This window comes from Impatiens glandulifera, chromosome 2 (assembly GCF_907164915.1).
Source record: "Impatiens glandulifera chromosome 2, dImpGla2.1, whole genome shotgun sequence".
In the NCBI taxonomy this organism is placed as follows: Eukaryota; Viridiplantae; Streptophyta; class Magnoliopsida; order Ericales; family Balsaminaceae; genus Impatiens; species Impatiens glandulifera.
Genome location: NC_061863.1, coordinates 60,918,625 through 60,945,243, shown reverse-complemented (window position 1 = coordinate 60,945,243; position 26,619 = coordinate 60,918,625). Strand labels below are relative to the sequence as shown.

The 26,619-nt window shown below is 33.7% G+C and overlaps 7 protein-coding genes and 1 pseudogene across 10 annotated transcripts; 5 read left to right on the top strand and 3 right to left on the bottom strand.

Moving 5' to 3' along the window:
- The first annotated feature begins 925 nt into the window (after nucleotides 1-925).
- LOC124925132 (zinc finger protein 3-like) lies at nucleotides 926-1,558 on the top strand. The gene has a single exon (XM_047465100.1). It carries the CDS (start codon nucleotides 926-928, stop codon nucleotides 1,556-1,558), a length of 633 nt encoding a protein of 210 aa, XP_047321056.1.
- Nucleotides 1,559-3,415: 1,857 nt separating this feature from the next.
- On the bottom strand, nucleotides 3,416-5,519 carry LOC124925868 (zinc finger protein CONSTANS-LIKE 13-like). The gene is made up of 4 exons (XM_047465986.1): nucleotides 4,483-5,519; nucleotides 4,169-4,360; nucleotides 3,882-4,090; nucleotides 3,416-3,763 (listed from the first exon to the last, which is right to left on the bottom strand). The coding sequence occupies exons 1-4, from the start codon at nucleotides 5,284-5,286 to the stop codon at nucleotides 3,628-3,630; spliced, it is 1,341 nt and encodes a 446-aa protein (XP_047321942.1). The 5' UTR covers nucleotides 5,287-5,519; the 3' UTR covers nucleotides 3,416-3,627.
- A 1,569-nt stretch (nucleotides 5,520-7,088) lies between these two features.
- LOC124926642 (translocon-associated protein subunit beta-like) lies at nucleotides 7,089-8,938 on the top strand. The gene is made up of 6 exons (XM_047466908.1): nucleotides 7,089-7,331; nucleotides 7,716-7,814; nucleotides 7,893-8,001; nucleotides 8,078-8,149; nucleotides 8,258-8,263; nucleotides 8,621-8,938. Exons 1-6 carry the CDS (start codon nucleotides 7,150-7,152, stop codon nucleotides 8,735-8,737), a joined length of 585 nt encoding a protein of 194 aa, XP_047322864.1. The 5' UTR covers nucleotides 7,089-7,149; the 3' UTR covers nucleotides 8,738-8,938.
- Nucleotides 8,939-10,210: 1,272 nt separating this feature from the next.
- On the bottom strand, nucleotides 10,211-12,368 carry LOC124926586 (mitochondrial phosphate carrier protein 3, mitochondrial). The gene is made up of 6 exons (XM_047466836.1): nucleotides 11,961-12,368; nucleotides 11,272-11,633; nucleotides 11,129-11,172; nucleotides 10,837-11,051; nucleotides 10,617-10,741; nucleotides 10,211-10,532 (listed from the first exon to the last, which is right to left on the bottom strand). Exons 1-6 carry the CDS (start codon nucleotides 12,267-12,269, stop codon nucleotides 10,472-10,474), a joined length of 1,116 nt encoding a protein of 371 aa, XP_047322792.1. The 5' UTR covers nucleotides 12,270-12,368; the 3' UTR covers nucleotides 10,211-10,471.
- Nucleotides 12,369-13,929: 1,561 nt separating this feature from the next.
- LOC124927063 (pentatricopeptide repeat-containing protein At3g26782, mitochondrial) lies at nucleotides 13,930-16,347 on the bottom strand. The gene is made up of 2 exons (XM_047467404.1): nucleotides 16,121-16,347; nucleotides 13,930-15,992 (listed from the first exon to the last, which is right to left on the bottom strand). The coding sequence occupies exon 2, from the start codon at nucleotides 15,977-15,979 to the stop codon at nucleotides 13,994-13,996; it is 1,986 nt and encodes a 661-aa protein (XP_047323360.1). The 5' UTR covers nucleotides 15,980-15,992; nucleotides 16,121-16,347; the 3' UTR covers nucleotides 13,930-13,993.
- Nucleotides 16,348-17,584: 1,237 nt separating this feature from the next.
- LOC124927192 lies at nucleotides 17,585-19,598 on the top strand. 2 transcript variants are annotated; one of them, XM_047467563.1, is made up of 5 exons: nucleotides 17,585-17,927; nucleotides 18,001-18,090; nucleotides 18,180-18,400; nucleotides 19,087-19,137; nucleotides 19,217-19,598. In XM_047467563.1, the coding sequence occupies exons 1-5, from the start codon at nucleotides 17,705-17,707 to the stop codon at nucleotides 19,442-19,444; spliced, it is 813 nt and encodes a 270-aa protein (XP_047323519.1). In that variant the 5' UTR covers nucleotides 17,585-17,704; the 3' UTR covers nucleotides 19,445-19,598. The 2 variants fall into 2 exon arrangements, with proteins under 2 accessions (XP_047323519.1, XP_047323518.1); XM_047467562.1 differs by having other exon boundaries at nucleotides 18,165-18,400.
- A 480-nt stretch (nucleotides 19,599-20,078) lies between these two features.
- Nucleotides 20,079-21,962, top strand: LOC124925131 (annotated as a pseudogene).
- A 1,432-nt stretch (nucleotides 21,963-23,394) lies between these two features.
- Nucleotides 23,395-26,415, top strand: LOC124926696 (ADP-ribosylation factor 1). Of its 3 annotated transcripts, none has more exons than XM_047466974.1 (7): nucleotides 23,395-23,531; nucleotides 24,048-24,225; nucleotides 24,318-24,388; nucleotides 25,374-25,493; nucleotides 25,628-25,746; nucleotides 25,959-26,040; nucleotides 26,186-26,415. In XM_047466974.1, the coding sequence occupies exons 2-7, from the start codon at nucleotides 24,078-24,080 to the stop codon at nucleotides 26,189-26,191; spliced, it is 546 nt and encodes a 181-aa protein (XP_047322930.1). In that variant the 5' UTR covers nucleotides 23,395-23,531; nucleotides 24,048-24,077; the 3' UTR covers nucleotides 26,192-26,415. The 3 variants fall into 3 exon arrangements, with proteins under 3 accessions (XP_047322930.1, XP_047322931.1, XP_047322932.1); XM_047466975.1 differs by having other exon boundaries at nucleotides 23,408-23,483; XM_047466976.1 differs by having other exon boundaries at nucleotides 23,514-23,531; nucleotides 24,057-24,225.
- The last annotated feature ends 204 nt before the right edge of the window (nucleotides 26,416-26,619 follow it).

Sequence of the window (26,619 nt, the reverse complement as noted above, 5' to 3'; positions counted from 1 at the left end):
TAATTTAAATAAACTAATGTTTATTTAAACAAATTACAAACGAAGAAGCTCCAAAATATACAAAAGTAGTTTTATTTGTTAGAGTTGGAATTATAATAATTTGGAATTCTCCCAGCCACATTCCCATTCCAAGAAGCTAGCTAGGGCATATACTCTTTACTTAGCAAAGAAAATTAAGAAAACGCAGTATTATTAAAAAAAAAAATATTAAAATATGTGATTAAATAAAATAAAAGTTTTTAAAATGAAAAAATATTTTTAATTCACATGAAATGTTTTGATTCCTAAAAACTGGCAATAAAAAAGCTGAAATGAAATGAATTAATTGAATATATAAGGTGATGGAGATATTGGTTATATAGTTATAGTTAAATGAGATTCGTTTTTGGCACAAGTGTAATAACTGTACGTGTCCAGTTTCCATTTGTCCAAATCATCATCTTCTCTCTCTTGTGAAGAGAAAGGAACAAAGTTTATCCGTTAGGGTTTCCGGCCGACATTAATAACAGCTGTTATATAGTCCAGCCCATTCTTTCTTTCCCCTTCCCATATTATCTACAAATTCCATCCATCATTTTAATTAATTAATTAATTAATTAGATCTCACATGTTAACCTTTATAATAGTTTTATAATTAATTAAGTTATAAGATATATATATATATATATATTTAATTATTGATATTATTAGTTATTAAACCTCACATACATACATATATTTATTTATTTATACACGTATATATATGTACGTACGTACGTACTCGTATATAGTAGTGGTGCAGGCTGTTAACATTCTCTTATTATTATACGGTGGTGCCTGAAATTCCCAAATAACCAATTCCCCCTGCATATTCTCTTTAGTTTTCTTTCTCTCTCTCTCTTTATTTCTTTCTTTTGTTTTAATAAAAAGGTAGGTAGCTAAAACAATGGCGGAGTCAGGAGGAGGAGGCGGCGGCGGCACTTATGAGTTTCTAAAACAAAGGAGGAGGCTGCAGCAGCAGCAGCATCATGAAGTGGGGGCGGGGCTGGAGATGGTGGTGGGTGCAGAGAAAAAAGAAAGAATATTCTCTTGTCAATACTGTCCCCGGAAGTTCAGCACTTCCCAAGCTCTGGGCGGCCACCAGAATGCCCACAAGAGAGAAAGAGCCGCCGCTCGCTTCAATGCTCATTTGCACCTCCACCATTCATCAACAATATCCTCATCCTCACCACAACCTCCTGCAGACAGTACCTTCACTAAACTCCATCCTCAAACTTATAATAATATTATTAATCCCACTCCCATTCCCAGTACTACTACTTTCAACTGGTTCGACCACCTGCCCTTTCAACTCCGCCCTTCCACCTCCCCTACTCCCTCCGCCGCAGCCTGCCGCCTCCTCCTCGCCACCGCCACCACCACCACCACCACTAACCCTGTTGATCATCAACATCATCATCATCATTGTCAGACTCTCTCTTCTCCTTCTGCTTCTACTCCTGCTACATCACCTTCCGACGCCGTCACCGTCTCTCATGACCATGCAGTTCACAACCTTGATCTTACCCTCCGCTTATGATCGATCAATATCACTACCTAGCTACGTACGTACTCACTCGTACAGATCATGATCCCCATTTTATATTTTTATTTATAATATATATATCCATATTATTAATTGTTATTCATGTTAAGGACTAGATCGTAGCAGCGCAGTTATAGCTAACTAGCTGATGATGTTCGTGATTCATCATATTATATCATGCTTCATATATGAAAGTTTTTCAAATTAAATTTAATTCATGAAATATTTTCTTTTTATTATTCTCAGTGTCTCCTCTCTCTCTCTCTATATATATATATATGACAAGTTAATTTGTCCATTATTAATATGTCTTGCTTTCTAACGTACGTACTCTTCTAATTAATTAATTAATTAGATTCATCTCATACCTATTCTATTATATTCATCTATATTTATTTTTGCTTAACTAAGAATCTGATCATGAAATATGCTAGCTATATTTTACATCAAACAACCAAAGGGGAAGATGTTATCTATGTTAAAAAAAGAAACAGATGAAGATTTGTAAACCTCATTACTTGTCATCAGAGTTCATTGTGAACTTGATTTGAGATGGGTCGAAGTAGGAAGGCATAGTTGAGGTCACGAGGCTCTGCCAAACGTCAAGGTTCGTCGTGGTAGGATTTTAAAATTTGACGCGACGAGACTTCAAGGTTATGCAATGAAAAATATCCAAACATCTCTAGCGAAATACAATTTGAAATCAGAATCTTCTCTCAAATTTCCCTCAATGCTCTCGCCAACTCGTGCTCGTGTTCCGTCGGTTCCTTTTGACTCAAACTTATCGAACCTGTCATAAGTAAAACCACGTAGAATAAGAATATTGGGCTTAGTGAATTAGGGTAACATTAGGGTAACAATGTGTAGTAGAGTGAAATTGTTAATGCTTATCAAAATATAAAGGATGTTTAGTTAATGCATCTGAAAATGTAAATGTTTTATTATTTAAGATTATGAATAAAAATAAATGTATAATATATATATATTAATTTTTTTAAAAATGACAGATTAATCACACGTGTCATCTCATCTAACAAAAAATTTAATAAATTTAGATGTTTTGTTAACCAATTACATATATAAATATTAAGTTCAAATATAATGTTATGAAAGAATCAAAATTAGTTAAATAATATAAATAAATATTTGATAAAATTGACATTTTTTTTTTGTGGGTTTTTAAATTTATATCCATCACCAGAACTTGAGTTTGAGCCCAGTGAGAAATTTCAATTGAACCAGCTTATTTCTTTCAAGACCCAAAATTAAATATTCTTGCTTACTCATTCATTGCTAAATATTCTTAGCAAACTTTTTTAAGTTTGTTTGATATGTTTATTTTTTTAGATTTGGTTGAGATTTTATCTAATAATTTATAAATTTTTCTCATTGACTAAAGTATTAAAATAGTCTTATTTTATTTTTATAAAATTTAAATATAAAAATATAATATAATAATTAAATTAATTAAAAACCTAAATTAACTTAGATTTTTATAAAATAAATTTTTTGGACAAAATTCTAAAAAAAATTCTAAAAATAAGCAACATCAAACAAGCTCTTGGTGACCGAGAGTCAAAGGCAAGTGATTGTTGTTAATAATTGATTTAAGAGACGATTTCTCTAGCCCATGATTGGGTAATAAAACTTATCTTCATTTTGAATCCATACAAGTGAAATTAAGAGTTTAGTTTCAAGTTCAATTTTTACTAAAATCATATTTAAGTTAAAGTGAAGTTTAATGATTATGAGAATTTGGTCCACTTCTTAAAATTAAGAAATAATAATAATAATTATTCAGTAAAAGCAAAAACCTTCACAAATCATAAAAGGCCATATAAAAGGATTGGATAAACAATCAATCATGGTTCCCTTTAGTTCACAGAAACAAAATCTTGATGAAAAGATCATCGTTTTATTCAAATCAAAGTACACAAGGAAAAACATATCTCTTCTCCATATTCAAACAAACTTACACAAAAAGCATATTTTGATGTTTTTGTTTTTATGTACAAGAGAAATGAATAAGATCATCCAGCTATATATATCTGTGGGCAAATTAATTAATAAACTAAGCTCTTTTCATCATCATCATCTTCATCAGCATCATCATTAAGGGCTTTTACAAACCGACCTTTAACCCTTTTTCTAGTATCAGCTCTTGCCTTCCTCGACTCATACCTAATGTGTTTGTCAAATCTATGAAATGTAAAAAAAAAAAAACGAATTAAACATTTGTGTAAGTAAATAGAATTGTATATATAGGATGAAAAATGTAACAGTTTAGCTAAGGTAAATTGAAAGAATAATTATGTACCTTCTCATTTTCTTCTTCTCCAAATACCTTAACAAGGCATTACCTCTATACCCAGCTTTTTTCTCTGCCATATTAAGATTATTTGTATCAGTTTTAGATTGTTCATCAGCTTCAATTTCAACCATCTTTGAATCCGACGACAATGCTCCTCCAAACACAAACTTATCATCGCTCAAAGTGTTTGATTCCTGACCCACATCAACAATACCCTATACAACAAAATCTTCTTCTTAGTACTCCTGAGTGCATACTTCAAAAGTTCTATCATGATATTGAATGACTCATACCTTCTTCTGCAAAGGTGATTTGAAATACTGAGACAAACAGTTCATTTCGTATGCATTTGTCATCAAATTGGTTTCCTTCATAATGTCATTATAGTTATTCATGGTAAAACCAGAATTATTTGCATCACATCTAATTTCTATGTCTCCAGGTTGATCACAATTCCTTGATTTTTGTGAACAAAAATCCCAAATCTGCAAAGGTATATCAATGATAACTAAAGGTTACAAACTTACAATCAATCTTAATTGTATTCTACTTTCATCTTGCATGCAATATGGAATATGATCTATATGACAATAATCTAGAGCCAAACCTGAGGTGCCTGATACTTATTATGGGAGTTGTGGCAAGTCCAATGATTGTTAACTTCCTTTGATGATTCAACAGGATGATCAGAAAACATTAGCAAAGATGTAAAGGGTGTTTGTTGCTGCAACATTTCCTCTTCCTCTCCATTATCAAACTCGGAAATATCCAAATTCATTTCGGGTTGGCCCCTTCCACTTGGTGTTCCAGGACCTAGCTCCTCCTCCACCTCCACCTCATCTTCCTCAAATCTCACAATTTCCCTATTAGCTAACTCAACCAACTGTTTAAAGAACACAGTTTTATATCTCCCACAACTCTTATTTCCAGAGTTCTGCGTCATCTGGATCTCAAAGCAAGGAACACTAGGGGAACTAGCGCCATGTGAGTTATCACTTTTCATCATCAAATCATGAAAATTCGTTACCTTAAAATCTCTAGATAAAGTTGAAATCTTACTAGACGTGTTATGTTTCAGAACAATTCCACAAACTGAAGCAATTTTAGTTGCTGTAGGACAACCAGAGAATCCCTGTATACGTTCAAGATCGTGAATACCAACAGTAGAACTTCCATGAGCATCCGAATCGCATTCACTGCATAGCACCAGATTTTCAGTAATACATCGAACGGCGACGGAATCAGATCTGCAGTTGTCACAGATCTGAGATCGGACATGTTTTAGAGAAAGCGCGTTTGCTGAATGAACTTGTTGGTCGCAGAATAAACATAGTCTGGCGGAATCAGCACGACAATAAAGAACCGCTGTTCTCTCGTCGCAGAAATCACACGATGGAGAAATTTCAGACATGTTCTTCCTCTTACGACAGATTCAGCTTGAAAAGAGGAGCAAATTTAAGTTATTAGAGGATCTGATGAAACTTTTAATCGATGATTATATGAATAAAATCATGGGAGAGATTTTCTGACTTTGAAATCTGAAATTGCAGGATGGATGAAGAGAGTCAGCTCAATCATACAATACAAAATGAATGAAGATGGAAGAGAGAGAAAGAAGAGAGAGAAAGAGGCGGGTAAAAAAAATATCTGCACTTTTTGCTTCGTTGGCATGTCCTTTAATTAACTATAATATCAATCAGCTCGGCTCAGCTTAGCTCAGCTCAATTTCTTGGGCTCTGTAGCCGTCTTCATTTGACATATAATGATTTTTTAATTGCATATTGAAATATTTAATCAAATAATTCATTCTTATTAAAATATAAGTACAATTATTTTTCATTTTTAACATTTTTTTAATCAGTCTTTTGTGAATTATGATGGTTCATATAATAAATTGTTTTGATAATATAAATAATTTTGTTATTTTGGTTTTCTTTAATGTATAAGTATATTTTAATATGATTCAAATTATTTTTATATATTATAATATTGTCAAATATAACTAATGTCACTTTTTAATGGCATATACTCAACTTTGCATCAAAAAAATGTATTCATTATATTCCCATTTATTCTTAAAAATATTATGAATATTTAAAGAAAAAAATCACAATGTTTAAAGTTGATTCATTTTTTTCTTGTGATAATTCATCACTTAACCATCTAATGATTTTGAAATAGGTTAATAAGAATTTTAAAGATCTTTCTTTTCTATAAGTGATTAGCTTAGGGGCATGATCTACTGTTCCACTATATATTTTAATGCATGTCTTATTCTTTTAAATCTTTCAAAATTCTTCTCTAAGACTTTTGAAGAAGGAAACAGAAATTGGAACATGTGTTGTAACATCATATCAGAACCCATTATTCATGGGTTTGAAATTTGTGACAATTTGGCATGTCCATGAAAAAAATGATGAAATTGGTCCTCCACGAAAATGAGTTTTTACTTCAAAATTAATATATTTTTAATAATAATATGAACACAAATTTTTATTCTCTGACTTTGAATTATTCTTCAAGTTAAAAATACTCAATTTAATTTATATTTGATATAATTTTAGAAGTGAAATTTCAATTAATATTTATCATGATTACCAGTTATTTTAAATTTGAGAATAAAATTTGATTTCAGTAAGAAATATTTTTCATTATTATTATTTAATGAATCATTAAAGATGAAAATGAATAAGGAAACATCTAAAAACAATACTCACCCACTTACTTGATAAAGGTGTATAAAACTCAGACTAACAAAATTATACTCTCACATTGATCTATATGTAATATTTAGGATCAAATAATTGAAGTCAGGGTAACAAATTTTTAAAAAAAATTATGAATGAAACATTATAGATTAACGTAATTATTTTTGATAATTTGGGAAATAAATAAAAATATTGAGTGAATTTGAGCACACCTTATCCCTAACTTATATTAGCAATTGATTGTATGAAAGTTAATAAGTCTAGTTAATGTGATTTACCGTGATTTAATTTGAAGAGATTAATTAAAAACATATAAAATGTATATATCCATACAACCCAAAAAAAATCTTTTGTAAATAATCCCAAGTCCCAACTATACAATGCCATTGGATCAGACTTCAGCCCAACCCAGCCCAGCCCAAACATGAGAAACGGAAATTACCATTTTATCCATATGTCTCTGTTTCCTCGTACATTTGTTTTATTTAAGTAGAAATAAATGGAAAAAAAGCTCGTCCGGTCGTGAAACAGTATTATCTCTAGTCTCAACTCTCAAGTGTTTAACAATGGCGACTCCATTGACGAGGTGCCTGATCTATAAGGTGATAACTCTTCTTCTCTTCTGGCCGGCGATAGCCACCTCCGATTCTCCGTTTATCGTCTCTCATAAGAAAGCTTCCCTAACTAGACTCAAAAATGGCGTCGAACGAGTTTCCGTCTCCATCGATATCTATAACCAAGGATCTGTGTACGTTCTTCTTCATTCATCCAATTTGTCTCATTTTATTTATGACCTTTTAATCTTCCTTACGTGCTGCATATCGCCAGAAATCTATCATGCATTAAATGATCAAATTTTGTCAGTCGTCAATGATCTAGATTTCAATTCTGAAGTCTAACCTGTTGAAATCTGTGTGTTCACTTGCCATTGACTGATTTTGAGCAGCAATTGTTTCGGATCTGAAATTAAAGTATACCTTCTTAATTTCTGGACTTGCAATTTATGATATCATCTCCTTGTGACTGTGATTGTACACAGACATGGTTAAATGATCTCGTTTCTACCTCCTCATTGATCAATTCCCACTTAATTGTTTGCAAACTTATAAACATTGATCTTGCATTGCTTCAGAACTGCATATGATGTAAGCCTCACTGATGATAGCTGGTCCAAGGAGATTTTTGACATTATCTCTGGTAACACTTCAATGTCATGGGATCATCTTAACGCGTAAGTTGACTAAATCTTGTTGAGTTTTGTTGGTTAATACACGCATCTCTTGTATCTTCACTACCTGCGATCTGGCAGTGGTTCTCTCGTGTCGCATTTCTTTGAATTGGAGTCGAAGACGAAAACAGTATTCTACAGTGCTCCGGCGGTTATCACATTCCGTGTTCCTACAAAGGCTGCTCTACAGGTTTGTTTGTCCAAATCAAATCTTCCATGAGGCTTTATACATGGAATATAATTCTAACTAGTCTTTGTTGTTTTAGGAAGCATATTCCACTCCTTTACTGCCTCTGGAAATCCTTGCAGACAGAACTCCAGAAAAGAAGTTTGACTGGGTAAACTTCACTTCAATTTCTATACAAGTTGCAAACTTTTATCTCATTTGCTAATACCCTTCTCTGTTTATCTTTTGCATGAAATTATCAACAATGGATATCTTTCAGGCTAAGGTACGAGTTACACATTCATTACTCTCAGTTATACTCTCTTGTGTGTGATCATTGTTCTAAAGATGAGTTGTATGTATGTTAGAAACGAACCATGGGTCCCATTTGGAAAGACAAAACTTAATTGTTTGTTTATGCTAATGTATACATCAAATTCTCATGTTTTTGTATTTGGAAATGGATCAAGAAACATAAACAATAAGTTTTTCTGAATTGGGACACGATGTTTTTAAATGTGATCCAATCAAGATGAGAAATCTGAAAGAAATTGTGTTTTCAAATGAACCCAATGTGACAGTTGATGTGCATAATTTACAAGGAGGATCTAAGAATAGTTTTTTGATTGGTTTCGTTTTGCAGAGATTGTTGGCTAAGTACGGGTCTTTGGTCTCTGCTATCTCCATTGTGGTTTTATTTGTGTATGTGGTTTCAACTCCATCAAAGTCTGGTGGTAAAGGAAACAAGAAGAAGCATTGATTGATTGTTTATGCGCAAACAGCGTGTCTGAGCTGGGGGACTTCATCTAGCTACTTCAGCTTGTGACTCATGTTGTAGTCCAACTTGAATTATACTGCATTTTGTTTTTATGTTGAAATTTGTTATAGAACATCACTAGACTTTAACATGGAAAATAGTGTTACACCACATATATTGACAAGGCCCTTTTCTTATTCTAAATTATTTGTGATCCAATAATTTAGGTTTGGTTGGATGATGAAATGCATGGGCAGGCTTCATCCTGGTTTCTTTTGTTATTTGATGTTGATGGAGATAAGATTTATGTTGGTAAAAAAGTTACATGTTGGTTTGGGTGATAAATGCTTAGTTTGTTTGTTTTTTGGGGTGGTTTTTTGAGTTTTAACTTTTAAGCCATACCTTTCAAGCACACTTAATCATTTTATCAGACGCAGAATTTGACACCTTACTGTTTCGAACCCAGGACTTCTTGTGTGTAGAACTATTTTTTTTTAAATACTTTGTAATTCCTAAAGTCATAGTGATATTAATAAGTTTTTATAAGATTGTCTAGGACCAGTATGAGAAGACTATTCATTCAATAAAGGTAAAGGTAGAAAATGACTACAATCACTATTATCAATTTGAAAAGCTTCATCCCTAAAGGGGACCTTATACTTGCTGGATGCATTGATAAGTAATTTTTGAGAGAGCAGGCTTCCAGTATTACAGTATTTACCACCTTATGAGATGCGCGAAACTTCAAATGGTGGGCTTATATCATCGCAAACAGTATGTTCTCATAGAGTAAAATTCAGTATCTCTAAAAGCCCCAAACCTTCTGATTAATATTCATTTAACAAAGGATTTGAATATCTACGTACTAAGGGCAAACAAGATAAAACATCCTCCTCTTTATTTGTAAAGGGTTGAGATATCTTTAAAGTTTGAGGACTAACAATGACGGTAGCACTTCTGCTATTTAATCATAGAAAAGATGCACTTCTGCTATTTAATCATAGAAAAGATAGATATAAAGATAGATATAAAGTTGAAAAAACTCTTGAATTGGCCACCTTTCCATATGGAGGACCACATGTTGGGAAGGCCTCCGTTGATTGTGTACAAACAAGTTATGTGTGCAAGTTTAATAGATAAGAAATTAGCATAAAACTCCAAAATTTAATTTTATTTAGATTTGCTTCCTCGTAATAAATGATTAAACAAAGAACATTAGTTCAAACAAAGTTAGCTAAAATACAAGGACTCATTCTTTCAATATCATGGTTTTAAATTATCATGACTATTTTAAAAAGTTAACTAAATCATGAAACAGTCGAGTTATTGAATTGGGAATCAAATACCATTATGAGATAAAAACAAGTTCAGAAGTTGACATGAGCTTTCCTAGACAGCACAAGTTATGGGGATGAGAATCAGAATCAAATGACAAAGATTATTAATAAATAAGGGGATTTCAATCAGCAAGACTTCAAGGGAATTAATAAGGGCATTTCATTTTTCTCAACATGGGTAGAGATATTTTCATATTATCCTGCAACTGTAGCTGCATTTAATTATGATTTTGTATCCAACAAACAACAATATTCCAAGGATGATGAGTTCAAAACCATCTATCAAATTACAAAAAAAAAGAGTTCTCAATACAAAAAAGGAGAATATTCTCAACTGCAGAGCAGTGATACTGATCTCTGTTGGACCACGAGTCCTGTAAAATAGGAACAACTCCATCATCTATGCCTTAACTAGCTCAGCAACAGCAGCAGGGGGAGGAGTAACACCACCAGTTGTAGGCCTACACAAAATATCAATCATCAAAATGTGTTCTCAACTGAGCCTTGTTCGATATTTGAAACAAGCAAAGATTTCAGAAACTTACAGTCCGACAAACACTTTAAAAGCATCGTAAAGTCCCCATTGAGCTCCTGTCAAGGTCCCAATCATAACAATACGTAAAGGAAGCCCCCTTGTAAATAGACCCACCACCCCAATCTTCTTCACAGCCTACTCAAAAACAACATTCAAAATAACACTAAAGTTTACAAACCATTTATTATAGAAAGACTTTAAATTAATCCACAAAAAAAGACAACACTTACATCGCCAACAGTGGCTCCTTTCGCATTGTTAAGGAACGAGACAAGATTATCAGCAGGATGCGACACAATAGCGCATAGAACACCAGCAACATAACCTCCAGCAAAGCTAACACCAAGCTGCAATTGCTTGCTGCATTCACTTTTAGGCACTGGAATTGCATGCTTGTAGATCATCTCCACAATTGTCTCAAAAGAAGCAAACTTCATCATTGTATCTGCAACCCTCACAATTTATAAGTATTCAAATGAATTACCGTTCCAAATGAGAAACAATTGAAAATCAGACACTTACATGGAATCTGACGTCCCCAAAGTGGAACAATCCCTTTGTATAACCTACACAATAAACAACAAATCAGATGACACATTGACACTTACTGTGACAAAAAAAAACAGTTTACTCTGTAGTAATATATAACATCCTTAATGACATACCCGGCAGCACCTTCAGATCTAACAAATTTAGGCAATCCGTCGGATAGTCCTTTAGCAAAACCAGGTTGAGTCTGTACTCGAACTTTGACTGCTTCGAACGGACAAAGGGCAATATCAGCTATCACTTCAGCTGATGCTGATCCAGCAAGGTATATAAGAGTCTTATACTTGGCTGCATATTCTGGCCCAGCAATATCAGAATAATACTTCTTGAAAAATTCATAGAAGCCAAACTTGCAGGCACCCTGAGCACTGTAACCAAGTAGTGTAGGCACCCATCCTCTAAAGAAACCTCTTACACCTTGTTCCTTAAGTAGCACACCAAAACCAGAGGAGATACTCTTGTACTTTGTAGGGTCAATCTAGACAGAAAATGAATGCAAATTTATAGCCAGCCACCACTTCCAACATAAATTGAAAAAAACGATCCACTATCGATGGTACTCATTAAAAATCACTAATATATCCATATCATTGACAAGATCATTCGCAGATTAGTGATCAAACAATGTAAATTTAACAAACATCACAAGTTAAACACAAATGAAAGATGATGTACAAAAAAAAACTAGATCTAGATTAAAAAGAAGGAAACCCCACAAATAAATTCAGATCTAATGACAGTAAAAACAAAAATCAGTGTTAAATTGAATCAGATCGAACAAAGTAGATCGAGTAAGAAAGCAGACCTGCATGTTACATTTGACAAGGTCAAGAGGAGTAACGGCCATGTGAGTAAGACCACAGCTGAGAATTCCACCAACCGTACAGGCGGCGTAGAACTGAGGAGAATACAACTCAATCTTTCCCGACTCCTTGGGAGCAGGAATGAGGAAGTTACTTTTGGGAGGCGAGATCGACATGTCATTTCCGGACAGCGACGGCGCAGGGGAGGCGTTACTCGTCATTCTCTCGAGAATTAGGGTTTTAGAGGAGGCGGAAGAAGAGTATAGGAAGTTGGGGATGAGAGATCGCCGACAGTCATCGGAGATCGCCATCGCAGAAATGAGTGCGAAATTGGAATGGAGATGAGAGGGTTTTAAGGTATCGAGTTTACTCCGCTCCCGATCTTCTTGGTCTGATAATAGGGCCAGCCAACGCTAACTCTCTTCCTTTATATATAACTAGGCGACCAATCAAATTGACCGTCTCCATGTGAAATTACCGTATTGGCTGCCCTAACTTTATTCCATATATATTAAGAAAAATTAACAAATAGTTTATAATATATTCATTTTTTTTTACTAATATTATGGAAATCTTTTAAAATATATATATGTCAAAATTTTGTTTGAGAGATGATTAAATCTTTTAAAATTTGATCATGTTGAGAACAAAACTTTTAAATTATATTTATATTTTATCATGTAATTCTTATAATGTGTTTAAACAATATTTGGTTTTATAAAAGTTTTTATTATAATATTGATAAAAGCAATGTCAACTTTTTTTTTAAAAACTGTATACTTTGGAGATGATGATGGGCTGGAGAAGAGATTTAGAAGGCAATCACCCTTTTGAGATTATCAAAGGATTGATATTTTAATGCTAAAGACCAATATTTGTCTCAAATATAGAATATGGCCTAATGCTTCTAGCTAATGACAATGAGAATTATTTGTGACTCTAAATAAAAAGGTGTTGAAAAGAATATTTAAATGAGAAATTCTAAAAGTTCATTAGAAACCATAACTAAAGATATGTTCTCAATCAAATTATGATATATATGTTAATTCAAAATACAGGAGATCAAATAGTGAAAATATATTAAAAAAAAAATATACCTTTAACTATTCTAAGAGCTTGTTCGTTTTTTGGTTATTTTAAAAACTTAGAGGAGAAAAAAAATTAATAATTGGTGATGATTTTGAGGGGTGATGATTATTTTTGGTAAAAATACTTAAAGGGTATTAATATATATAAATAAAATAAAAAATAATAATTTAAAATAGAGGGTATTTTAGTATTTTGGTTAATGATTTGAGTGATGTGATGGATAAATAGTGGTAAAGTGATATTTGATTTTGTATGGGTTTTTTAAAAAACTCATATACCGAAGAAGGCGTAAATATATTTCTTAAAATCAAATCACTTGGAGATATTTGGAATAAATATTTGATGATTTGTTGAATACTCAGTTTGACGTTTTTATAAGTCATGCTAGTTCTTCTTTATAAAATAGCATGCTAGTTCTTCTTTATAAAGTGTTAGCTAGTTCTTTTTAATTCAAAATTAATACCAAATGAATATGAATTTCAATAATTTCAATATTAAAAAAAAATTAGTTTAGTCTCATTAGAACTAGATATGTTACAAATCTCCAAGAACATATTTAATTGATTCATTCTAATATAAATCCAATTGACTGAGGAAGGATAAGCATTTTAGTACAAAATCAGAAGAATATTATTTTTTCTCAAATAACAAAAGAAGAATATTCGTCCTCAAATTACAACTACATACTTGTATTCTCCGGCATTATTCCCTAATGCAATAAGTTTGTTCTAGCCCTTTTTTTTTTGAATTATTGAGTTCCACTTTTATGAATAGAAAAATAAAACTATTCAATTCTCATTAAAAAGGCATATAATTAACGTAATTCTTTAGTTCTAATTTTGATTTCTCTAACACACTTTTTTTTTGTTACAAACCCTGCTAGGAATGATAAAATCAAATTCTACTCTTTAGTATTAATAAAGAACATTTTAAAACCATCTCAACATCACCAATAGTCACCACAAGAGCAAACCCCACCCTTAAAATGATGAAATCGCTTAGAATCTCTCACGACAATCTCCCTATTCGTTATTCTCGCAATCAACTTGATCGCAGTATGACAATCGCTACAAACTCTAAGATTCTTAATAACCTGAACTGTCGTCCCATCAACCGTGCTCATCAATGCGAAAGCAACCGCCAACTTTTCGCTGTGAACTCGCAGCACCATTTCCTTTTCTTCCTCGTCAATATCATGACAAACCGACGTCATATTTGCCACATACCCAGCTTCTTGCATCTTCAACGACAGTTCATCCAAGTATTCATATATTTTGTTTCTCTGAGGATGTTCTTTGTCTCCAACCAAAAACACATGAACCAAACCTTTTACCTCCACCAGGCTGAACCCTGGTACTTTCATCAGCCCGTGACTCTGAATAAAAAGTCTCGTTTTTTCAGCTTCCTTCCATCTCCCAGCATCGGAATATATATTCGAAAGCAAAAGATAATACCCGCAGTTTCTCGGGTCTAACTGAAACAACTTGTTAGCAGATATCTCTGCTAGCTCAACATTCTTGTGAATCCTGCAAGCAGCAAGAAGGGAACCCCAAACGACATTGTCTGGCTTAACTTTCATTTCTTTTATCAGATCGTAAGCTTCTTTCAAATATCCGGCTCGACCCAATAGATCAACCATGCAGCCGTAATGCTCTAACCCCGGTTCTATATTATAGCCATGTTTCATCGTTTTAAACCAATGCCAGCCTTCATCTAATTGACCGGCGTGGCTACAAGCTGCGAGAACAGCCACAAAGGTTATGTAATTAGGTTTGACTTTTGCCTTTATCATTTGGTTGAAATGTTCTAGAGCTTCTCTGGCGTGGCCATGCATGCCGTGTCCTGCAATTATGGCTGTCCATGTTTTGACATTCTTGTAATTCATGCGGTTGAATGCTTTACTTGCTGTTGATACTCTCCCGCATTTGCTGTACATGTCGATGATTGAAGTGCCCACAAAAACATTATCTTCCAAGTTCATCTTTACAACCTGATTATGTATGGCTTTTCCAGATTGTAAGGCTCCGGAATGTGCACAAGCTATTAAGACAGATGATAAAGTGATAGCATTATGGGAAACACTTCCATCTCTGACCATATCATGAAACAGATTCATGGCATCTTCAGCTAGCCCCTGTTGTGCACAAACAGCAATCATTGAATTCCAAGAAATATCATCTTTCTCATTCATCACATCGAAAACCTTCTTAGACAAACCCACATCACCGCATTTTGCATACGCGTCAATCAAAGTGTTCCCCACACCCAACTCTTCTTCAAATCCTCTCTTGATAACGAGCCCATGAGCCCCTTCTGTGAAGCTTTTCTTTGATATGTGGGCACACGCAGATAGAACAGAGATCATTGTAATTGAATCGACAAACATTTCTGTCTCCCCTTCATTCCACATTTCCTCCAACAGAAGTTGCTTGAACAGAGCTAGTGCATCCCAGGCATAGCCATTTTGGACATAACCGGTGAGCATGGAAGTCCAAGAAACCACATTTCTCAGGGGAATTTCATCGAACAGCTTCCTTGCGTCCTGCAAGAGGCCACATTTAGAATACATATCGATGAGAGCTGATGACACAAAAAGATCAGACTGGAATCCAAAAATAAAAGCCTGTAGGTGGATTTGCCTGCCAGAAAGGAGATCATATAAGGCGGAACAAGACTTCACAGCGCAGGGGAAAGAAGAACGGTTGGGTGTGAGAGAGATCTTCCGCATGGAGGAGAAAGCGCGAAGGGCTTCGACAGCGTCACCGCCCCGAGCCAACTCAGCTATGATTGAGTTCCAGGAGAAGACATTGTTTTTGTCGACATACCTATCGAACATGTTTTTTATGCTTGGAGTGGTTGAATAGTGGCGACATCTATAAATCTTAAGGAAACATTCACGGGAGGAAGAACTCTTTCTGAGAACTTCATTCATTTGTTTCTTCAATCTGCCAATAAAAATTGCTTTAGTTTCAATTTGAAATGATTACTAGAAGAATATTACATTTACCAATTGAGTGATGCCCACCCACAATCTAATTCCAGAAACAAAGTAGAAGGAAAGGCTTGTATGGACCTGAGGGTTGGTCGTCGGAGATTTTGTCTGTAAAAGAAGAGAAGAGGAAGCTGTCGGTTTCTGGAAACTGAGGTTGAAGGTACAGGTGAATTTGTTGTGTGAGTTCGTCGTGTGTTTGAGAGCTTCTGTGTGAGTGAACTAATGAAAGGTGGTTCTTGCCGGAGATATATATAACCTCGCCGGGTTTAGCTCAAAGTCGCCGTAGGCTGCAGAACAGAGAGAATGGCCTCGCCGGAATCTGGGATTAGGCTAATGGACGGAGGTATTTGGGTCTTAAAGCTTCTCACATTAAATGTTTTATACAAGTCCCTGAACTTTGTGATATTTTAATAAGATATCTTAATGTTATAAAAACTTTTATTTAAAACACCTATAACTCTATTTTGGGCATAATTTTCTTAAGACAATTATTTTAAAAATTATTAAAATATGAAATGAAAATATTTTATTTTTTTTATAAATAAAAAGAAAATGTAATTGAATTTTTTTAATATAGAATATATAAAAAAAACAAAAAAAAACACTGGATTTATCCTTTATGTTTAAAAAATACATAAAAGAGTAAACTACCTCCGACTAAATTTTCGGTGACCGACGATAAAGTTATAATATAGAGTCTAATCTTCTCAAAAAAAAATATTGCAGTTTTGAAGATGGAGGAAAAGAACGTGGCTGGAAATGAAGGTCAAACACAAAAATGAAGCGACAAAAAATTGACCTCCTCCTGTTACCATAATAAATTCAGATTGTCAAGACCAATGAATAATCTAATCGCACGTTCTTCACAGAATATGAAAAAAAATATTATATGATGTTGTTAGTATTTGATTCTATATATTAATATGTTATTTTTAAATATCTAGTAAAGAAACATATAAAATTTAATTTATTATAAATTTGGTGACAAAAAACTACTCATAAAAACAAAAAAAAGGTTAGATTCATAGCCTATCAAAAATCTATGTTAGAATACTTTCATATTTGATCCTATATAGTTTCAAATTGCAATATTCTTTTTAGATGATATAAATTATACCTATAATAAAGTTAAAATTGAAATTGTCGTGTCATCCCAATAAGAGAATTATTAAAAAATTTATTGAAAAGGTAATACGAACTTATTAGTAACATCTCTTACATGAATTTTAAAAGAATCCTCAAAGTTTTTTGAATAGAGTTTATAAACTCATTTGGATCATGGTTGATTTAAAGTTGTCACGTGAACGCCGATCATAAAAAAATTTGACACGAAGGTAAACATCTAATTTTTTGAGTATTTTTTAAACACAGATCAAAATGTTTATTTCATAAAACATATTTTTTTTTATCAATTACTTTATTTTTTCTTTGTACTCTCAAAGTTTTTTTATCAATTATTTTAAATGGAAGTTGATTTTTTTTTCTCTTGAACATCATTTTTAAGAAAATAAAAATGTTGTCTACATTTTCACCTGTACGCCGCCATTAATCGTGGGAAGAGCCGAAGAGGCAAAGAGAGGAAAATCTACATTTTCACCCCCTGTACGCCGCCATTAATCTTTTAGAGAAAAATAAACGGGAAAATCCGGTGATGATTGCTCAAGAATGATGCAGATGGCGAGATCTCTGCATCCTGTTCGCGCTACTCTTTCTAAATTGACGTCCCCGCCTTCCCTGCTCCCTGCTTCAAGGAATTCTTTGAAATGGAAATCTTTGCCACTAACGACATTGGCGAAGCACTTTGAACCTGCAATATTCAACCATGGGAGCAGTTATAGGTGGAAGTTGTTTGCACAAAGACATCGTATCCCAAATTTATCTAAATCAGGTCAGTCAAAAGATCGATCTTTACACGGAAAGTGTGGATATGACTTATTGGTTCTAGACCTAAATGTTTTCAGGTAGCTATTTCAGTATGAGGAGAATATGTGGCTTATCTATCACATTTGGATCAATATACCTTTGTCCAAAGATAGCATCTGCAATGGATGGTATGGGAAAGGATGAACTTAATGAATGGTGATCAGTTAGTTATTCCTCCAAATGTTGACTCTTAAATTTTCAGGTTTTGAGGTTTTAGAAGATGGTTATGATGATCGTCTGAACTACATGTCTGCTTCAGAAGCAGAGGAGAAGTATCGTGATATATTAGCACTTATGAAGAAACTGTTGCTGCCCATATTTCTAACTCTGACTATTGTGACAAACTGGGGCAGTCCGATTATCCTTGTGACTAAAGTTATTCTTACTCTTATCACTACAAAGCCAAGTCCCTACTCTGTATATGTATCCATTGAAGAGGTAAGATTCACTATTGCATACATCTCTTTCTTTCTGTTTCCGCTTATTTACAGTTAGTTTGAAATAATAGTAGAGAAGGATAGAAGATTGAATGTATTGCAATTGAATCATCTGATAGTTACATCTCAATGCATATTATGATATTAATAAGAAAAACATAGAAATTAGGTAATGGCTTAGTAACTTTCTATTGAGAGGATTTTGGTGGTGACATGGCCACACAGTTTCATGTGTCTTTTGATGACCATTTATATGTGACATAAACTTGTTGAGACAAAATATGGGAAGGAAGTTTTATCTTCTCAACCCCACTAGGGTAGCTCAAATGGAAAGATTTTTGCCTAACAGATTCGATTCCCACTAAAAATACTTAAGTTGACATGATTGTGGGGGCAATGCTAGTTTCTTTTTGAAAAACATTTCATGAACTTTTTAAACATGACTCAACTTATTGTTGTCATTTCTTTATCAACTCCATTGTCTTTATATGCATTTTAGAAAGAAATAATATTTTAGCCAAGAATTGCCATTAATTAAAGAGCTTAAAAAATTGTGTATTGATGATTTAAGAATTTATCAGTGTTAATTGTGATGCAAGTCTATGTCATTTCTTACAAATGAACCCAAAAATACTTCTTCTCTTTGATAGGTCCATCGTTTGACTTTTTTTTATGTCTCATTTGCAGTTGCGGAATCAGTTGCTGAATCAACGACATCCTTTCTTGTCCAAATTTAAGGTATTTGTTAGTTTTCTTTCATTTCCTTTTTGGCATAAGATAAATGAAAATATCTAACAATTGTTTGTGTGTGTTGCAGTCAATGTATGCTAAGAAAGTTGAAATTGATGACTACACATTATTGTGTATAGCGAGAGTTGAACTAAACGATGAAAAATTGACTTTGATCGGGCTGCTGGGTAGTTGGTGGATTTTGCCATGTTTGCCATGTTTGCAGATTGAAGAAGCATTTGTTGCAGTCAAGAACAGACTCTCAGGCATTTATAATGATAATAGATATCTCAAATACTCAAAACTACAAATTTAGATGATAATCACTTGAGATGCATCCTTTTACTTATTTATTGCCTTTCATTTTTTGTTTGTTTTTATTTTTATTTGAAAGTGTTCATTGTATTCTGTCAAAGCTATAATAATATATTGCATCTTTTTTTCTTCGAGTTGTTTGATTAGGTACAATTGATAATATATGGGATGACCCTGGTTCTAATAGATGGTAGGCTGTGGAAAAGGCACCACTTATTCATAACTTGACATAATTTGTAATTGTAAAGTAGATTTTTGTGATTTTTAAAATGAATTTTAGACAATAAGACAAATGAAATCTGAGTTAAACAAGGCAAGGAACAAAACTGATGCCTGCACTCACCATCTTTCATTTGTTTACGCAACCTAGCTAGCTTATCTACTCCTTCAAACATAATTTAATAATATAAATATAACAAGAACATCTCCATCTACTTACAGCTCTAAGAAATCAAATGACTATTAATATTTCCACAATATTGATATTCCTTCTTATTGTCTTAAGTTGTTCGAATTGGGTGACTTGGCAAAGAAAAAAGCATGAACAAGGGAGACTGATAGTAACTAAGGCCAACGAATTACTTATGATGGCCGAGAGTTACTATTCCTTAGTGATGACCTCGTCTATGACATTAATGGCTACAAACACTCCACAACATGAACCAAATGGTGGTGCTTCCGTTTTTCTCAATGTCTTGGACTATGGTGCTATAGGAGATGGTGATACAGATGACACTAAGGTGATTAAATTGATTTGTTTCAATCAAAATTCAAACAAACCCTTTTAAGATTATCGTTCATGATTGTGACAAAAATATCAGTTTTCAAAATATGCTCAACTTTTGACAGGCGTTTATAGCAACATGGGCACATGTTTGCAAAGTGGAAACATCTACCATGTTGGTTCCATCCCGTTATGTTTTCCTTGTCAAACCCATTTCTCTGGACGGCACAAATTGCAGATCAAACATAGTAGTGCAGGTATTTTTTATATACTTACCTAGCTAGAGAAGTCCTCAATCAAAATAGTTTGTCTTAACACATTTTTTATTGATTGCAGTTGGATGGTACCATTATATCTCCTAGAAGCTCATCAGCTTGGATAAAAGGTATACTTCAATGGATTGAATTCAAAAACCTTAATAATGGGATCATGATCAAAGGGAAAGGCATTATAGATGGCCAAGGCTCTGTTTGGTGGACAAGAGAGCTAAGCACAAGGCCGACAGTAAGTCATGTTTCTTATGTATCACAAGAATGGTTAATTGTTTGTTTAATAAAGAAGCATTCATGTTATGTATACTTGTGCAGGCACTGAGGTTCATTGAGAGCAAAAACATAACAGTTTCAGGAATCAAGATTCAAAATAGTGCTAAAGCTCACTTGAAGTTCGATACCTGTTCGATTATTCATGTCTTCAATGTGACTATTTCATCACCAGGAGACAGCCCTAATACAGATGGAATTCACCTCCATAACTCTACAAACGTTCTTATCCATAACTCTAATCTTGCTTGCGGTAGGTATTAGTTCTTCAATTGCTTCTTCTTTTTGTTGTTTTCAAATAGTACATTGTTTTAGACAAGGGTTTTTTCCTGGGGCATATTGAGACCTAAACCTTTTAATATAGAGAACTTGAGCTACTCTAGGTGGGTTCAAGTGGTGCTAAGAGACTTAGGTCTCAACTCTCAAAAGATCTCAGTTTCGATTTCCACTAAGAACCTATTGATTTAATCCACTTTTGGATTCACCATTCAGATTTGATCCAAATAACCCCCTAAATCAGAAGACTAACCAAAATCATTCTCCTGTCAATACTGCAGGGGATGACTGTGTTTCCATCCAAACAGGATGCTCTGAAATAAACATACATGATGTGAACTGTGGACCTGGCCATGGAATAAGCATAGGAGGGCTGGGAAAGAACAGCACAAAAGCTTGTGTATCAAACATAACAGTCAGAGATACAACAATCAATGATACATTGACTGGAGTCAGAATTAAAACATGGCAGGCAAACAATAACAAGAACAAAAAGAACCAATTTTTCTTAAAATATTTCTTTGAAAAGGAAAAAAAACTAAGTTGTTTCAATTTGTTGCAGCAGGGTGGATCAGGCTTAGTTCAGAGAATCATGTTCTCCAACATAAAAGTTTATAGGGTGAAAACTCCAATTGTGATAGACCAATATTACTGTGACGCAAGCAAATGCAAGAACAAGACATCGGCCGTCACTATTTCGGGCGTATTCTTTCGAAACATAAGAGGGACTTATACAACTCGACCGATATATTTTGCATGCAGCGACAATTTACCATGCAGAGGTGTAACTCTGGCTAACATAGAGCTTGAGCCACTGCAAAAAGGCATGTATAGAGAACCATTTTGTTGGCAGACATATGGAGTTTTGGAAACAGACTCCGATATCCCTCCTTTTGATTGCTTGAAAACTGGCAAGTCAATCAACCAAACAATCCAATGCTGATTTTGGCTTTAAGTTGGGGTCCAAAAAGTGCATTTTGTCTTACAATTTAAGCTTTAGAAGGGTCATTAAATAATGTAATCAAAAGAAGGTGATCTTGAATGTACAGTTGGTGAACAAAATAAAATAAAACAAGAATCAGAAGCATATTTAATTTTATATAGATGATCAAATGAACTAATTAAATAATCATTGACCCTTGGTCTTAAATAAATTTCTATTTGATTATAAATCAAAGAAAGGAGAAACAAGTAACACCTAAATAACATAAAAGTACTAACAAAATTTCAAATTTCTAATATTTATAAACTATTGGGCCAATCTCTGACAAAAGCATGTCCAACTAAAATCAGGATTTTGTCACAATACAATAGGATATGGTATGTATTAGGAATATGAATGTGACAGAAGATTCTATTTATTATTTTGTCTTACTTTTAATGGTGGTAAATTGTTTTGTTTAGCAATTAAGACTGAAGGAGTTTATGCTTCAAGCTTCTGCATGTTCTTAGAGGGGCCGTGAGAGGGGTAAAATGGTAAATATATATATATTATTTTAAAAAGATGATATTTTACCTTTTTCTTATGAGACATAACACAAAATGGAAATTTGACTGAATGAACTTAAAGATGGCCTTATTTGCATCCGTGGTTATGCGCTGGTGACATCTTTTATATTTTTGGACGAAAATGTCTCCGTTGCGAGACACAACCGGATGCCTTGTGAAAAGTTCACAAATGTCCTGTGAAAAGTTCACAATCGCGAGACGCAACCGGCATACGCGAGTCGATATATTTTTTTTTTTTCAAAAAAAAAAAAAATCTTTTTTCTCGTCTCGCGTGAATGCCGGTTGCGTCTCGCGATTGTGGACTTTTCACAATGCACCCAGTTGCATCTTGTAACGGGGTATTTTCGTTCAAAACAATAAAATGCGTCACCAGCGTATTTAATTTTATGTATCGGTCAAAAAGTCAAATAAGATATCTTTAGGGTCATTCTATCAAATTTCTGGAACATCAAATATTCGTAACAGTACAAGGGAATCCTTTTGGAGTTTATGTGCTATTATGTTATTTGTCTCCTTTAGTTGAGATTTTTTTTGTTTACATTATATATATTAGTTTTCGGTGATATTATAGGGTTATCAAATCGGAAAAATATTTGTCCAAAACAAAATCAGTTGAAGTATTCTTTTTTCATTGTGGTGCGATTAATCCAATTTAACTAGAAATGCAAAAATTAACGTATTACCTTGTAGGAGATCCATCTATTTTCTATAATTAATCTTGATAGATGCTTTGAGTTTATTATTATTATTATTATTATTTTTTTTGGTTGATTATTGTTTTTTCTCGTTTTTTATTATATATTATTATTATTATTATTATGTTATTAAGGAAATATATTATTATTTTTGTTAAAAAAGAATAATAAAAAAAAAGTGGTCGTAAATAGGCTGATTATTGCTTGTGTTAAAACGCTATAAAAGGGTACCCAAATTTTCTCTCTGCCACTCAGATAGATCAATCCTGTTGTGAAGGATTCGAGGTTCGAAAGGTGTGAGCCCTTATCGCTTCTCCTTTCTCTCCGTCATCGTTGATATTTGTAAGTTTCCTAAATTTCTTAAAGCATCTTTCAAAAGATCAACTATGTCAATTCCGCTCTGTATAATCTTGTTATACGTGATCTCAAGATCTCACGATGATGCTGTGTTTGTTAAGATTGATCATCGTTCATCTTCTTATTGTTTCTTTCTTTCTTTCTTTATCCATTTGATTTTTGTTGCCGCACGGTGCCTGAAATCTTTGAATCGATAGCCATGTGGTTCATTTATCAAAGGATCTGAGATTTCCGATCAAACGCCTTGGACCGCATGATATTTCTTGTTGATTTCCTATCGCCTGATTGCTTCTCAAACTATTAGAGATTCTGTAATATCTAGATCTGACTTTGCTTTAATCATGTTTTGATGTCTCTGACCAAACATTTTGCTGCTTGAGTTTTCCTTCTTGATTGAAGTCTAAAGATGGTTGTAATGAAGCTATCTTGTCTTTTAAGTGAGGGATTTACTTCTGAAATGTCATTTACCAGATCCAATTTTAATTTTCTTGTGGAACATAGGCATTGCAGGGAAACTGAAGTTTAAGAACGATGGGACTCAGCTTCACAAAGCTTTTCAGCAGGCTTTTTGCCAAGAAGGAGATGAGAATTCTGATGGTAGGTCTCGATGCTGCTGGTAAGACTACCATTTTGTACAAGCTCAAGCTAGGAGAGATTGTTACTACAATTCCTACCATAGGTGAGTCCTTACAGTTGTTGTTCAGTCAAGATTTTGTCGCACAATGCATCTATACCCATTCTCCATTTGGTCTGAATATGAGCTATCTGCAGGATTTAATGTGGAGACTGTCGAATACAAGAACATTAGCTTCACGGTGTGGGATGTTGGTGGTCAGGACAAGGTATGTTTGCATGTACCATTAGTGCTGGGTTGAGGTTTATTGTCCTTAAAGAATTTGTTCAAACAGAAAAATCACTTTTTGTTTTGTTATATTGCAATTGAACATGACTGCTGGAAGGATACAAAATAATTCATGACATTTTCCCTAGTAAAGAGCATTTTCATTTATTTGTTCTGAATTTATAAAACACCTGGTATGTAATGACTTCAGATTATTGATATTTGGCTATTAGTCAGTATGTATTTATGAAACATCCTCTTTAACTCCTTGCCATCAAAGAGAAAATGAAATACTTATGCCTTTTGAAACTATAATGTGACTACTATCAATGGATTTCAAACGGTTTCTTGCATATTGTGATCACTAAAGGATGCATGATCCACTTAAAGCACCTAGGTTAAAGTAGAAGGATGCATGATGACAGTGGGATGTTGTGCTAATCGCCTCCTCCATAGTTGTCAATAGCGCCCGTAGCGCTAGCTATAGCGAATAGCGTAGCGTAGCGCCCCCTTGTAGCTATAAGGCGCTATAGGCTACACACTTTCAAATAGCGCCGCCTTTCTAGCTATAGCGCCAATAGCTATAGCCCCCTGCCAATAGCTATAGCCCCCTTATAGCGCGCTTTTTAAAAAAAAATATATATATATATATATTATTTATTTGACTTTTTCAAATTTCCCAAATTATCTTATTGGAAATTTGTCAAAGTTAACTGATTTTTTTTTTCCATTCTGAATCTTGATCGGCTTAATTTCTGATATAACACAAAATTATTTTCTAGATTACGATCCATATTCTAGTGCTATTTTTAACTTCACTTGGTGTACATTATTTTCTATCATGATCGATTCAGATTATTCTGCGATTATTATGATCCAGATTATTTTGTATATAATTGTGATATTTGGCATTTGTAGAATTTTCTACATCATGATCGGGATCATAAAATGTAATATCAAAACGGCTGTTTGTATATCTGTTACAGATCCGCCCACTTTGGAGGCACTATTTCCAGAACACTCAGGGGCTGATATTTGTTGTGGATAGCAATGACAGGGACCGTGTTGTTGAGGCCAAGGATGAATTGCATAGGATGTTGAATGAGGTACCTTAATGCAAATTACCATCTTTGTGATAACTTATGATTTTATTCTTTTTTTTCAGAAGTTATCCTATTGCATTTTGTTTGAGTTGAAAGCAGAAAAAAACATTGAAATGTTCATATTGATTTTGCAACAGGATGAACTCAGAGATGCTGTTTTGCTTGTATTTGCTAACAAGCAAGATCTTCCTAATGCAATGAATGCTGCAGAAATTACTGATAAGCTCGGTCTCCACTCACTTCGCCAACGTCACTGGTAATTTTATGGAAACACCTCTATAAATTTCCTTGGAATTTATTTATTTATTTATCAGTATCACATCCGGATGCTGATTTAGACGAGATAATTAATAAATTTGTTGACATTTTCTCGTCCAAACCAGCTCCACCGGGTTATGCCTATATATATATTTTTATAAGCTTACAAAAGCTGGCAACATAATTCAATATCCGTTTTGTGCACTTTAGGTACATCCAGAGCACTTGTGCAACCTCTGGGGAGGGTCTATATGAAGGGCTTGATTGGCTGTCGAACAATATTGCTAGCAAAGTAAGTTCTCATTCCTTGTCAAATTAAATTAACACTACTACAATATTGCTTACAAAGTAAGTTCTCATTCCAATGAGATAGATATTCATTATTGGATGCATTTGTGGATGATACTGACACAATTGTGTATTCCTTTTCGGTACAGTCTTAGGGCAGATGTTCTTGTGGTGCTGACAGTGGAGTTTTAGCTGATCGGAGATTTTTAGATACCATCTATACTATCTTTGTGCTAAATTGTCAGAATTTGATAGAGGCGCTTATACTATTTTTGCTTCTCTCTTAATGTTTGTAATATCTGATAGATACTTTTTGAATATTGCACTATGTTTCTGTTGTGGTATTTGATGTTGTTTATTCGAACTCTTGTCGGTTCTACTGATTTGTCAAATTGTCTCCTTGGATGATCCTTTGGCAAGTTATGTTGTTTGGTTCAAATGTCTTACTTAAGAGAGACCAAATATCTCGGGTTTGAGTGTGTTATTATTAAAAACGTCTTAAGTTTTGGTCATAGAACTGCTCCCGGAATAAAAATAAAATAGAAAATGTACCTAACAACGCCAATAGAATTGCTTGACAATT

Coding starts and splice junctions, on each gene's coding strand:
- LOC124927192 (XM_047467562.1), top strand. CDS start 17,705: ATGATGCAGATGGCGAGATCTCTGCATCCTGTTCGCGCTACTCTTTCT. Junction 18,091..18,164: donor GATAGCATCTGCAATGGATG/GTATGGGAAAGG, acceptor TTAAATTTTCAG/GTTTTGAGGTTTTAGAAGAT. Junction 18,401..19,086: donor TATATGTATCCATTGAAGAG/GTAAGATTCACT, acceptor TCTCATTTGCAG/TTGCGGAATCAGTTGCTGAA.
- LOC124926696 (XM_047466974.1), top strand. CDS start 24,078: ATGGGACTCAGCTTCACAAAGCTTTTCAGCAGGCTTTTTGCCAAGAAG. Junction 24,226..24,317: donor TACTACAATTCCTACCATAG/GTGAGTCCTTAC, acceptor AGCTATCTGCAG/GATTTAATGTGGAGACTGTC. Junction 25,494..25,627: donor TGCATAGGATGTTGAATGAG/GTACCTTAATGC, acceptor ATTTTGCAACAG/GATGAACTCAGAGATGCTGT.
- LOC124925132 (XM_047465100.1), top strand. CDS start 926: ATGGCGGAGTCAGGAGGAGGAGGCGGCGGCGGCACTTATGAGTTTCTA.
- LOC124927063 (XM_047467404.1), bottom strand. CDS start 15,979: ATGAATGAAGTTCTCAGAAAGAGTTCTTCCTCCCGTGAATGTTTCCTT.
- LOC124925868 (XM_047465986.1), bottom strand. CDS start 5,286: ATGTCTGAAATTTCTCCATCGTGTGATTTCTGCGACGAGAGAACAGCG. Junction 4,361..4,482: donor ATAAGTATCAGGCACCTCAG/GTTTGGCTCTAG, acceptor ATACCTTTGCAG/ATTTGGGATTTTTGTTCACA. Junction 3,764..3,881: donor GAGAAGAAGAAAATGAGAAG/GTACATAATTAT, acceptor TACATTTCATAG/ATTTGACAAACACATTAGGT.
- LOC124926586 (XM_047466836.1), bottom strand. CDS start 12,269: ATGGCGATCTCCGATGACTGTCGGCGATCTCTCATCCCCAACTTCCTA. Junction 11,634..11,960: donor TTGTCAAATGTAACATGCAG/GTCTGCTTTCTT, acceptor TTTTCTGTCTAG/ATTGACCCTACAAAGTACAA. Junction 11,173..11,271: donor AGATCTGAAGGTGCTGCCGG/GTATGTCATTAA, acceptor TTTATTGTGTAG/GTTATACAAAGGGATTGTTC.
- LOC124926642 (XM_047466908.1), top strand. CDS start 7,150: ATGGCGACTCCATTGACGAGGTGCCTGATCTATAAGGTGATAACTCTT. Junction 7,332..7,715: donor ATCTATAACCAAGGATCTGT/GTACGTTCTTCT, acceptor GCATTGCTTCAG/AACTGCATATGATGTAAGCC. Junction 7,815..7,892: donor TCATGGGATCATCTTAACGC/GTAAGTTGACTA, acceptor GCGATCTGGCAG/TGGTTCTCTCGTGTCGCATT.